The sequence below is a fragment of the Adiantum capillus-veneris genome, chromosome 19 (genome assembly GCF_014529385.1).
Source record: "Adiantum capillus-veneris isolate H3 chromosome 19, ASM1452938v2, whole genome shotgun sequence".
Taxonomy (NCBI): Eukaryota; Viridiplantae; Streptophyta; class Polypodiopsida; order Polypodiales; family Pteridaceae; genus Adiantum; species Adiantum capillus-veneris.
In genome coordinates this window covers 35,899,681-35,912,649 of record NC_140949.1, presented here as the reverse complement: position 1 = coordinate 35,912,649, position 12,969 = coordinate 35,899,681, and the positions used below count along the sequence as shown (strand labels likewise).

The 12,969-nt window shown below is 42.9% G+C and overlaps 1 protein-coding gene across 1 annotated transcript in view; it reads right to left on the bottom strand.

Moving 5' to 3' along the window:
- FASS (tonneau 2 (TON2)) overlaps window positions 1-12,969 on the bottom strand; it is a 78,930-nt gene that overhangs the window by 32,276 nt on the left and 33,685 nt on the right. Inside the window, exons 5-6 of the mRNA XM_086490443.1 lie at window positions 3,425-3,583; window positions 3,251-3,322 (exon numbers count right to left, since the gene is read on the bottom strand). Of these exons, the coding sequence (XP_086346569.1) occupies window positions 3,251-3,322; window positions 3,425-3,583 (231 nt within the window). The remainder of the gene's footprint in view (window positions 1-3,250; window positions 3,323-3,424; window positions 3,584-12,969) is intronic.

Genomic DNA, 12,969 nt, shown 5'->3' with positions numbered 1-12,969 from the left:
CTGTGATCGTCGGAGTTCGAACTATCTGAAGATGAGTCCTCTGTAGAACTGTCAGAAACGGGACGAAACTTAGGCTTCTTTGCCTTTTCCTTGCCCTTTCCGAAGCTTTGCTTTTTGCTTCGCTTTTTCCCTTTTCTGTCTTCTTTGATCGAGTCCGAAGAGCTAGAAGAACTGTCAGAAGAAGAAGAAGAAGAACTGGATACTCCTTCAAATCGCACATGCTTCTTTTGCTTTCTTGCCGAGGCGAAGGTAGATTCACGACCCAAATAACCCGAGAACTCAGTTCCTTTCTTCTGCTTTTTGTCGTGCTTTTTAGCTTTATTGTTCGAGTCAAAAAGTTGCGTAATCCATGTATCAACCACCTCTTCCAATTCTTGCTCTGTAAACATCCTCGGAGTAGGAGGTTTCTTGAGTGCCGGTTTGAGGCGTGGCTCTATGACTTTTTGCCACTGGGTGTGCACTTCGTCGAAGGACGTCTGAGTCAAAAATTTTGCAAATTTTAAATCCTTCGCAAAATTGATCATCATCTTTGTCGCGTCGTCAACCAATTGTCGACGTTCCATCTCTTCAATCTCTGCCTGAGTAGGCCTAGGTGGGCCGTACTCTTCGTGAGAATCTTCTTCGTGATCTCTTCCCGCATCCCCAGATGCAGAGGAAGTCGACTGTTCTTTGTTGGAATCCATAAGTGCAACGAGAAAAGGATCGGATTTTCCGGTAGAAGAGAAATCGGCCGCGCTCTGATACCACTGTAACCAACTTGGACACTCCAAGTCAAGATTCTACCGCGACACAGCAGAGATTCACTTCAAAACAGTTCACAATTCACAATTGATTTGACACGGCCCGGCGGAATTCCGTGCCTAGAGATGTTGGCCCCAAAGACCGGCACCCCTTTCGGTATTTCTTTTGTATTAATCCGTGTTCAAAGTACAAGAGAGTGGGAGGGTTCTCATTCTCAGACTCTGCGTCCAGATCCTCTGAGTTGTGAGGGCCCTGCCCACTTATTTATATGTTTACAAGGGATGCCCAAAAGCAGAGCCCCAAAAGCAGTAATCCAAAAGCTTTCAAGCTTTTCAAAATAAAGCAATTGAGTCCAAAAGCTTCTCAAATTGTCTTGCGTAGAATTCAGCTGGCGTAAAAGCAGATTTCCGTACAGCCATGCCACGTCAGCCTGCTGCCGTCTTTTGCGCTGCAAATCACGGAAGTTCGTACGATATGCCACATCAGCATGTCAGCGCTTTTTCCAGCAATGTCTGCCGACCGGGGAGTGTGTGTGTGTGTGTGTGTGTGTGTGTGTGTGCTCTGCTGCCCCACTGTAATTGTGTCCAAGGCCATGCCATGCCACGTGTTTGTGACATATTCCCGCACAAAAAGAGACACTCAGCTGTGATAAGAAAAACACTATTAAGGGATCCATTGTTGCATAAGAAGACACTCCACAGGTCACAATGACATCACAAGGTCTATTCAAAAACTTCAAGGGTCAACTCGGAATACAATCTAATGTATTCGATACTGTGCAAACCTTATAAGAAATGGGATACAGAGTTAAGCCTTGGTGACACCCCAAAGGCCAACAATGAGAAGGTCATTGACGGTGATCAAAACGCCATGCATTTTAGGGGGGAGCTTAGCAATGACTTTACAACAACACCTGACACTCAAAAGTAAAGTTTTAATGCAGCTCTACAAAATCATGTATGTATTATATACAGCATAATTTAGATCCTCAAGAAGCAAAAAGAATTCAATAAACACAACAAGCTAATCAATGAAATAGTCAATTTTGTGATTATAAAGTGTATGGAACTCAAATTAAAACTAAATATTTCATTATAACATTAAAGCATTGCCAGAATGGAGATAAAGTTGTCTCCATAGACACAATCTTTGTAAGCATAAGAGCAAATCCTCCAAGGAACATGAATTGTCCAAGAAAGTGGTGCCGAATCACAAAGCATAAAGGGAGAGACTATAGAAAAAATCACAAACATCGATACACAATTTGCAAGAGTTTGGAAACGAGGGAAGAAAAAAAAATCTTGTCAAGTCAATCGTCACAAATCCACCATATAACTAAATCGAGTTGAAAAGTATGATGCATCTGCATCTTTTGCTGCAATAGCTCATTACTTGCAACACATATTGTAACATGGGAATCACTTAGTTCCCACACCCTTGTTGCACCACAACGTATAATTTGATAGGAGACTGAATGGGGAATTTGCCTGGATCATCAGATCCCTAATTACATTAAAATTAGTGATGACAGGCCAAGCACAAAGGGGGGAACATTTGATGCTAAGGCCTATTAGGTAAATTATAGGTATCCAAAATTGGAAAGGTGGCACTGTCGAGTGCAAACCAACAATGTAAAGCACGCATATACTTACGCTATCATTACATCAGAATGAGCGGCTGTTTCAAGCATACATTGGAGTCCTCGTACGTACACACCTTTCTCTCTTTACTCTTTTAGTTTTAGTCTTTCACTTTACTTAATTTTATTTTTGTACCCAGACATTGGATTAGATCCACGAGGATTGGATCAGTTTCGTCTCATAGGTCATTTTGGCCTTTTAAAGACATTTCATATAACATTTCATTTCTCTCTCCATACTTACTTTTATAGTAAGATTATATTTCAAGCATGTTTTATGCCATCATAGCCATGGATTTCCTGCTGATCTTTAACTGAACCTAACCCAATCCATCCTCCATAAACATAGCTCTAATGATGTGCACACTCAGAACGTTTCAACACAAAAGCAACATTTTGTCGAGTTTGCAGTTATATTTTACAATTTAATCCTTCCACACCCTCTTTGCCCAATTTGCTAGCAAAAACCAGCCTGTATAGATTCATAAGTTGTTCTTTGCACGCTAAAACTTTTGATAGCAGCCTAAACCACAAACTTTGATAATGTAAAACTACATAGTGTGAACGTCTCATAACTTCATTTGCTTCAATACAAAAGCAGAATAAATAAGAAAACATCTGCATTGTAGGATCTACATGGTTAGTTCAGACTCCGAACATGACTCTAGATTTTTATCTCTATGTCATTCTTACATAGCTAGTCTTTAGAGATTAACCAAATGTTTAATTAACATACAACCAAAAGTCAAATTCCTTGTACGCTACTTTATGGAGTCTGTATGAAGTCCATAATCCATTGTAACTAGCCCCAAAAACATTTCGCTATCTTTCCAGCGAAAATGGAAAAATTTCTAAACAGAAGTTTAATACCTGAGGTTGTAAGAAACCATCTGCATCCTCATCAAGCTCACTCATATCAATACGCGCTTGGGTTAATGAGACCTATCAGGAAATGGACCAATCATCTGCTAAGCATATGCTTTTTTGGACTTTAAGGCTTCAAGTTGTTTGTAAAAGATTCAGAAAAGACATATTTTTACTTACCGTGCGCATTACATAAAGATAGAATGGCAAAATTGCAATCCTTCCAAATTCATCCTTTTCAAACTTCATGAAGTTGGATGGGCAGAAAAAACGACGGCACTTTGAACCAATTTGCTCTGCACAAACTGTTGCAATATGGCAAAAATCTTCATAGTTCATCTGTCAAAAAAAGACAGTTGAATGATACAAATAAACGTACAGCAGCCAATAAAAAAGTAAATACTGAACCTCACTCAACAATCATTGAATGCAAGAGAGACATTGTCACTACTCAGAACATCTTGTAGCCCTTTGGTAACTTTTACAAACTCTTTTCGGTTTTCTGCATTCCTCATTCAGATTATTAAGTTGCATGAGGATTTCTTTGAGTTATTCAATTATTGCCCTCTAAACCCTAAAATAAAGCACATCACACACACACACTCTCAGAGAAATTGCGTGAGCATGCTGATGTGCCAGCGCAAACACGGATCAGCCTTTTTGGCGCCAGATTTTAGACCAGATGCTTTTGGATTCAATGCTTTCATGTGAAATGGTTTTGGTAGGCCAAGCAAGTGTGTTGGGCTCTCTCTCTCTCTCTCTCTCTCTCTCTCTCTCTCTCTCTCTCTCTCTCTCTCTCTCTCTCTCTCTCTCTCTCTCTCTCTCTCTCTCTCTCTCTCTGGCATTCTAACCACAAGAGAAGCAAAGAAGAGCCATAGAGTTGTACCTTGCTCAAGCAATATAAAGAAATACCACAAGGGGTGCCAGGGTTTGGGGCCAGTGGTGTCTCAGAGTGGAAGTCCACCACTCCGTGTCTCGTGTGGATTCTCTCTCTCTCTCTCTCTCTCTCTCTCTCTCTCTCTCTCTCTCTCTCTCTCTGTGACATGTGTGTGTGTGTGTGTGTGTGTTTAGTGCTCAGTTCTTTTTGCCACTGATGAATTGGCCTCGTCGTTGTCTTGATTCTCTTATGTCGAACATTATGTCCCATTTGTGGGGGACCCATGCTCAGAAAAAAGGCTTGCGCTTGATGTCTATGGAGAAGCTTTGCACTCCTAAACACCTGGGTGGCCTTAACATCTTGGATTTGCGCAGGCATGTTCTTGCTCGAAAAGCTATGTTGTTGCCTACACTTGCGCAACAAATTCAGCCTTGGACTCTTATGTTTGCACACCTTGGTCAGCATGTCGTTACTTCCTCTTTTGGCCATTGGCAACCATCTATCTGGGAGGTGGTTTTCGGCAAGATGGAAGGGTACATTCGTGGATGTCCTCTTGCTTCCACTTTAGTGTCTGCCTGGAAGAGGTTACGACTCATCTTTCATGGAATCTTCGGCAAGAAGGTGATTCGATTCGTTTGGAGAGTCTCCATTGGAGCCGAGCATTCTCTCTTACGTTGGTCGACCGCTCCCCTCGCCAGGCTTACTTTCTCTCTGGCCGTGGTAATTGTGTGGTTGAGGATGTAGTCAATGAGGCTAGATATACTTTTGAGTTTCCCTTCGCCGCTTGCCGTTTTGGATGGGGCATGCATTACCGTCAGTTTTGGAGAGAACTTCAAAGTATGTTGCTTGACTTTTTGTCAGTTTCACCTTTACCTGATGGTGATCGCATGTCTGATTGGGATCTTCGAGAAACGCCTTTTCGAGATATTTTTGCAGGTCGAATTTATGCTCTTCTTCTACCACAATCGTGGCTTGCTGATCATTGCAATGCCCTTTGGCACATGCACAAATCTGATCACTGGTGGAAGAAGCTTCTCTCTGCCTTGTGGAAAAGCCATTTGCCTTTCAAGGAGCGACTGTTTCTTTGGCGTTGTTTGCTTGGAGTGCTTCCTGTTGGCCTTTTCTTAGGACGCGTCATATTCGCCACTCCTCTTGCGTCAGTTGTTGTCACGTGACACATCCAACCCTATGTGTCCGTGGACAACCTACAACACGACAAGGGTTCAATCAGTCCAGTCAGTCTAGACTTAGAGGTGATCTAGCACTTTTGTGAGTCTGTTCGCAGACCGTGCATGTCCAGACACTTAGTGTAGATGCATATCCTCTGGTTGCACACAGCATGATCATAAGCATTCCCATCAGAATCCTTCAGGGGAATTTTCCAGTGCATTTAGCCTATTTTGCCTATTTTTGACATTTTTCACTTATTATTTTTAAGTGCCTTTTGTTGGAAAGGAGGTAGGGCAAATTGAGTAAGTTTGTATATAAGCAAACCTAGACTAGCACTAATTGGCAGAAGAGGCAACAGGAGCACCATTGCTCAACGGGCACTTCTCAGCAAGAACCTTGGTGGATGTTCCTCCTCCAAGCAAAGACCCCTAGCGTTTTCATCATCCTCAGCCCCTAGGCGTTTCCATCAGCAAGCTCCACCGCAAGAAGACCTCAGCCTAGCATTTTTGCTCCAGTCACATCATCGCCAAGCATCAGCAGCCTTAGCGTTTTCAGCATGTCAGAATCGCCCTCAACCATAGCGATTTTCAGCAAGTAAAGATTATCAGTTTTCAGCCCTAAGAACCATCAGATTTCAGCAGATAAGCACCGACAATTTTCAGCCATACCAGCAAGGGTTACGTTTTCAGCCGCAGCAGATTTCAGCCCATTAGCGTTTTTGGACAGCAGATAAAGAGTAGCAGATTTCAGCCCTTAGATCGGCTTAGCCATCCCCGTCGTCGTCGTCGATCTAGCCTAGACTTGCATCAGTCACATGCATCCACTTTGTACCAGTTTGTGCAATCAAAAGTAGACCACTCTTGCTGACGAGAGTGGGGCCTTTAGAGGAGGGTTTTACGTTTCTGGTGTCGTATTTCTCTTCTCTCTCTATCTCTCAGTCTCATACACTTGCACGCACAGTGTCCATTCACTTTGTTATGATCATTGCACTCTCTCATTAAGAACGGAAGGCTCTACCTTCCATAAGAACAAAAAGGAACCTTGAGCACAGTTCGGAGCACTCATCTTGAGCAAAGTTCAAACATTCATTCCACTGCACCTAACATTGGGATCAGAGCTTTGGCAGTGTTCTATATCACTCAAGGAAAGAACCACAAGAATCACAAGAATTTTTTTGCTTGTTGCAATCGCACGAACCCAAGTTCGCTTGGGCGTGTCGATATCGTGTTTTTGTTTAGTGACAGGAATCCCAGGAAAAAAGGGCTTGTCCAGCCTCCCCTTGTGCCTCTTTTCACTCATTAAGAGCGGACCGTGCACTTAGAGGCCGGCCAATCGACGTGAGGTGGGAAAAAGCAACCTTGGTGTGAGGGCAAGGCCACCAAGGTGTGCACCAGCGGAAAAGAGCAGAACTCGGGTGAAGAGAAGATCCTTCTCTAACACAGATTGCAAGCGAAAGACGAACCTCAAGACCCGCACGAACCTCAAGACCCTCAAGAACCCCAGACTCTCAACAACCTAAGTTCCTCGTGAACTTAAGAACCAAAGATCATAGTGCATGGTCATCACCCGAAGCGGAATGGATACTTCACATACAGGTGATGAGCATGGGAGTGGCGAAGAAGAGTTTTCCCCACCAGGAGGCTTTCCCGACCCTCCCCCTTCCCCATCTACGCCACGAGTTGTACCAAATTCTATGGAGGTGATGGTCAAGTCAATGATGGAGATGATGGCACAACTAGAAAGAAAAGTAGAACGACAACCAAAGGACCGCGGGCGCGAAGAATGAAACGAAAGAAATGCTATACAACAAGAAGCGACTCGCATTGCCTTGGAACGCGAGCACGAATAACGCAACGAAAGAATTGCCATACAACAAGAAGCGACTCGCATTGCCTTGGAACGCGAGCCCGTTAAACGAAAAGAAAGGAAAGCACAAAGACAAGAGGAATCTGAAGCAAGACGAGCGGCCTTGGAGGCCGAGCGTAAGGCTCAAAGAGAACTCCGCACTCAAGAATTTGTTCGACAAGTACTTGCCTTGAAGTCCGAACCAACCAAAGATCGTGGGAGTTCCTCAAGTGGCGCAAGCCACGATGCGGATTCCAACAACCCAGTCCTCACAAAAAAATTGACTTTCAGTAAGTATGATGGTAAGATGGATGCTACGGTTATTCATTCTTGGTTGCATCAATTTAATGCTTATTTTGCGACAACTAAGAAGAGAGGAAATAGCAAAGTTTTGACGGCAACCATGTACCTTGTCGATGATGCCATCAATTGGTACCACGCATGGCAAGAGACACAGTTAGCCGCGCACCTAGAGGAAGCCGACGAATTCACGCCCCTTTCTTTTAATTGGGCTGATTTCCAGGACAAGCTCAAGGCGCGGTTTATGCCACCTGAGTACCTCGCACGATTGAAGGACGATCGGCGCGCTCTCAAGCAAAATGGGATGCCGGTTATGTCTTTCTCTAATCGTGTTTTGCAACTAGGTACCCAATTACGCAAGTCGGATGATGAACGCAAAGAGGCATTCCTTTTTGGGTTAGACGACTACATCAAGTTTGATGTAGAAGTCTTCGACCCAATCGATCTCAACAAGGCGGTAGCGATTGCTCTCGCACAGGAGATGAAGCACAACAAGGGAGAGCCTAAGGAGAACAAGACTTCCACAAGTACCTCTCAAACCCTCAGAACCCTCAAAATAAGAATGGTAAGAATGGTAACTCTTCTAACCAATCTTCCAACAGTCTCTCAGAAAAGAATTCTTCCAATGAACCTAAGGGTAAGGTTAACACAATTGCTAAACCTAAGCTCACTCCAAATGAAAAGGTAGCACAAGGAATTTTAGGAGGATACATCACGTCGGAAGAGCAAAGCACTTATTCTAAGGAAGGTCGTTGTTTTCATTGTCACATTAAGGGTCACATAAAAAGAACATGTCCTAAGCTTGAATCGAATGAATCTAAAGAATCCACAAAACCCACTTCCTCTGTCAATGCAATTATTGATAACACGAGTGTGCCCCAAGTTTCTCCTGACCCTCCCATTGATGATTCTCTCATTAAATGTTATGGTCATATGACGAGGCAACGTTTTGTCATATTGTTTGACCCAGGTAGTATGCATGATGTGATCAGTCTCTCTCTTGTTGAGAGAGCCCGCCTAGAGGTTAGTCAGAAATCTCCTCTCGAGGTCTCTGGCTTTGTTCCCGGTATGGACTCTCTCATCACGCAAGAGTGTCTTGGTGTGTTGTTTACAGTTCAACAAGCTGCTTACCGTAGAAATTTTTTTGTCTCTCCTCTCACAGGATGTGATATGATTTTGGGCATTAAATGGTTTCGTGAGCTTAACCCTCTCATTGATTGGGAGGCTAACACTTTCACTCTCAATGCCAAAAGTGACTCTCCCATTGTCATTCGTGGAGAGGAAGTTGTTCACTCTCCCTCTCTCATTGATAATGTGCAGGCGAAGATTGAACGGATTCAGGAGAAGGAGACTCTCTCAGTCTCTCCTTCTCCAAAGCATGACACACAGGATTTGCATGATTATGAGAAGCATGATGATTTGAATGCCAATGATTTGCATGATGATTTGCTTGGCAATGACAAGCATGATGATTTGGTTGGCAATGACAAGCATGATGATTTCCATGATGATCAAGATGTGATTTCTCACAAGCATGAGGATTTTCATGAAGATGATGTGACTGTTCACAAGGATGATGTGTTAGTGGATGCTTTTTCTAACGAAGCTAACCTCGTTGCAGATTCGATCAATCACGAAGGATCGATCATGGCTCTCGAGCCTAGGTCCAAAGTACCCTCACGGGAAGTATTATGTGTTCGCATGATTGATACGCACGCATTGTTCAAGTGTTTCTTTCGTGATCGTTTCCTGTATTTTAGTCAGCGTCTTTATGTGATCCCTTTTACTAGGCATGACATATTGTACGTTGAGCTCGTCTCACTCATGAATGAGCACGAATGTATGCGGATTGTTCATGAAAAGCTGAAAAGTATGTATGTAAGGAAGTCACATTCTATGTCTCTTCCTTGACATGCCACATTCATAGAACGAACACATGAAAGTATGAGCACCAAGCAAGGGCATTTCCGTTGTGAATTGCCACAGTTGATTGCTTTAGATCAGAAGAGAAAGATTCGATCTCATTGTTTGCGTGTGTGGTGAACGGTTTGGCACTCCGTCTATTTGTTCATCTACATTGCATGCACAATCTTTGAGGAAGACAAGATTTTTTCCAGTCACTTTCCATGGAATAGGTATGTTCATGGTTTTGTGTTGGAAATGGTTTCAGGAATTTTCCGCCATGGAGATTCTTGAAGAAAACACAAGCATGACTTTTCACGAAGTTGAAGCATCGAAAGAGCCACAGAAGACTTAGTGTCGCTTTCGGCGCGGCCCAAAGAAGCAAGCGTTGCAGACCTTTATGAAGTTCAAGTACCGCACGACCCACACATCCGAGTGGGCCGGCGACGAGTCCCTTCCAAGATTCCGGATGCTATTGGCGATCTCCCTCGACGCCATAAAGTTCGGTACCAATACCTGACTTTGAAAAGGAGGGGATGTCACGTGACACATCCAACCCTATGTGTCCGTGGACAACCTACAACACGACAAGGGTTCAATCAGTCCAGTCAGTCTAGACTTAGAGGTGATCTAGCACTTTTGTGAGTCTGTTCGCAGACCGTGCATGTCCAGACACTTAGTGTAGATGCATATCCTCTGGTTGCACACAGCATGATCATAAGCATTCCCATCAGAATCCTTCAGGAGAATTTTCCAGTGCATTTAGCCTATTTTGCCTATTTTTGACATTTTTCACTTATTATTTTTAAGTGACTTTTGTTGGAAAGTAGGTAGGGCAAATTGAGTAAGTTTGTATATAAGCAAACCTAGACTAGCACTAATTGGCAGAAGAGGCAGCAGGAGCACCGTTGCCCAACAAGCACTTCTCAGCAAGAACCTTGGTGGATGTTCCTCCTCCAAGCAAAGACCCCTAGCGTTTTCATCAACCTCAGTCCCTAGGCGTTTCCATCAACAAGCTCCACCGCAAGAAGACCTCAGCCAAGCGTTTTTGCTTCAGTCACATCATACCAAGCATCGGCAGCCTTAGCGTTTTCAGCATGTCAGAATCGCCCTCAACCATGGCGATTTTTAGTAGGTAAAGATCATCAATTTTCAGCCCTAAGAACCATCAGATTTCAGCAGATAAGCACCGACAATTTTCAGCCATAAAGACCAGCAAGGGTAGCGTTTTCTCCTGCGTTTTCAGCCGCAGCAGATTTCAGCCCATTAGCGTTTTTGGACAGCAGATAAAAAGTAGCAGATTTCAGCCCTTAGATCGGCTTAGCCATCCCCGTCGTCGTCGTCGATCTAGCCTAGACTTGCATCAGTCACATGCATCCACTTTGTAACAGTTTGCGCAATCAATAGGAGACCACTCTCGCCGACGAGAGTGGGGCCTTCGGAGGAGGGTTTTACAACGTCTCTGGTGTCGTATTTCTCGTCTCTCTCTATCTCTTAGTCTCATACACTTGCACGCACAGTGTCCATTCACTTTGTTATGATCATTGCACTCTCTCATTAAGAACGGAAGGCTCTACCTTCCATAAGAACAAAAAGGAACCTTGAGCACATTTCGGAGCACTCATCTTGAGCAAAGTTCAAACATTCATTCCGCTGCACCTTACAGTTGCTCCACTGCAGAAGAGAATAATTGCCACTTGCTGTGGGATTGCTGCATTACTAGAGACTTCCTTCGCCGTGCATTGGCCTGTATGCGGCTCTGCTTTCTTGGGGTTGTTTTTCACAAAAGGTTCTGGGTATTTGGCATTTTCTCACCGACACTACAACGTTTTGCGGTCTTCTTTATGTGGGTTAGATACTAGGCTTATTGGACCCTGTGGAGTCAGCGTAATGCTTACATGTTTCATTGTACTCATGCAGACCAGTTCCCACTCTTCAAGCTTTCCCTTAGGCAATCGTTACGGTTTGCTTTGGAAGTTGGTGATATCACCGCAGTGATACATCGGCTTTCCTATGAATGCTTCTGGCTACTCTGTACAACTGAGTAGTTCTGTGTTCTTCCCCTTGTACATTACGGTGGGTTTTCCTCACTTTGAGGTTTCCCACTAGTAAATCAATCAAATAGATTACAAAAAAAGTTTGTGTGTGTTTAGTTGTCTTGAAGTGCTAAAAGTATGTTCCAGTCTGTTCTTTCTAGTTCGCATGTAGTGCCCTCCCATTACAACACAAAGTACAAAAATACCTAGGCAACAAGCCTATTTTTCCCATAAACATCAATGAGTTCTTCACCAAAGTCAATGGTTGTTGTAGGCACAAAAAGTTTCTTATGCACATAGAATTAAGTACAAAAAAAGTGCATTTTTCACATTTGTTAGCCTATCATCAATGTTTCTATATGTACACCTATCATTACCATTATAAATGCTTCCACTTTACACACTTTGGTTCTTTACTTTCATCTTCAAGTATAGAAAGCATCAAAACATGCCTCCCTAAGACAATTTGGAGCACACCTATTAAGTACAAAAACTGCACTCAGGAAAAAACAACTTCCATAATGGGGCCTTCAGTATGGCATATAAACCTGTCAAGTTGGTGCCAAATTGGAATTATACGCTTATATATGGACCTAAGCTTGAAATGTACCATGTTTGTTGAGTGAATTTTAGCAATTTGAAGACCACATAGTATTCACTTAAAATGAGTCCAGTTCTAGTAAAACAGAAACCCACTCCCATCTGTGTGTTGTTTGCTATTTAGGGTGTTAGGTGCCCTAAAACTCAAGGAAGAAGGTTACATACTGAGCACTCCATAAGCACACTCAAAATTGCCTTTTGATTACAAAAAAACTTCCAAAATATTCATCAAAATGTAAATTTTACTAGCAAATCAGCGCAGAGAATTTTTCATAAAATGGGCCATAGCTTCCAATACATAGGCTTTCCATTTTTTAGAAGTATAACAATACCTTTAGAACTACCTATGCTAGCTATGTAGAATTTTAGAGGTCATTAAGATGTACTTTAGGGTGATCTAATGCCAATTTTATGAGAAATAACCAAAAACAACACACGTTTTTTTGGCTCAAGTTAGGTTTAAAAATGTAATTCAAACCAAACTATGAAGGCAGAACCAATAGCCCAAATAAACTCCAAGATTTTTACAGTTCATAAGTTAGCTTTGTGGATATAGAACATATATACCTAGATGAATCCAGGATAGGCACACATTCACCCTTAAAGGAAATCGCACTTTAGAACCTTCGTGGCATCTCAAGCAATAATTCTAGGAAGTTGATGACTAAATATGTACTTTGGGGGTTCACTCTTGTATTCTAGGGTTTGTGGAAGCAGAACTTGAGCCCTAGCAATTGTACCTTTGTGAAGCAATACAAAAGAAATACGGAAAGGGGCGCCAAGATTTTGGGGTCAATTCTCTTGAAGTGGAACTCGCCACTCCGTGTCTACCTTGTGGATCCTCTCTCTCTCTCTCTCTCTCTCTCTCTCTCTCTCTCTCTCTCTCTCTCTCTCTCTCTCTCTCTCTCTCTCTCTCTCTCTCTCTCTATTCATATCCTACACAGTTCCAACTAGCTGCTTAGTTCACATATGGCAGTTTAGGATTGTATAGTACC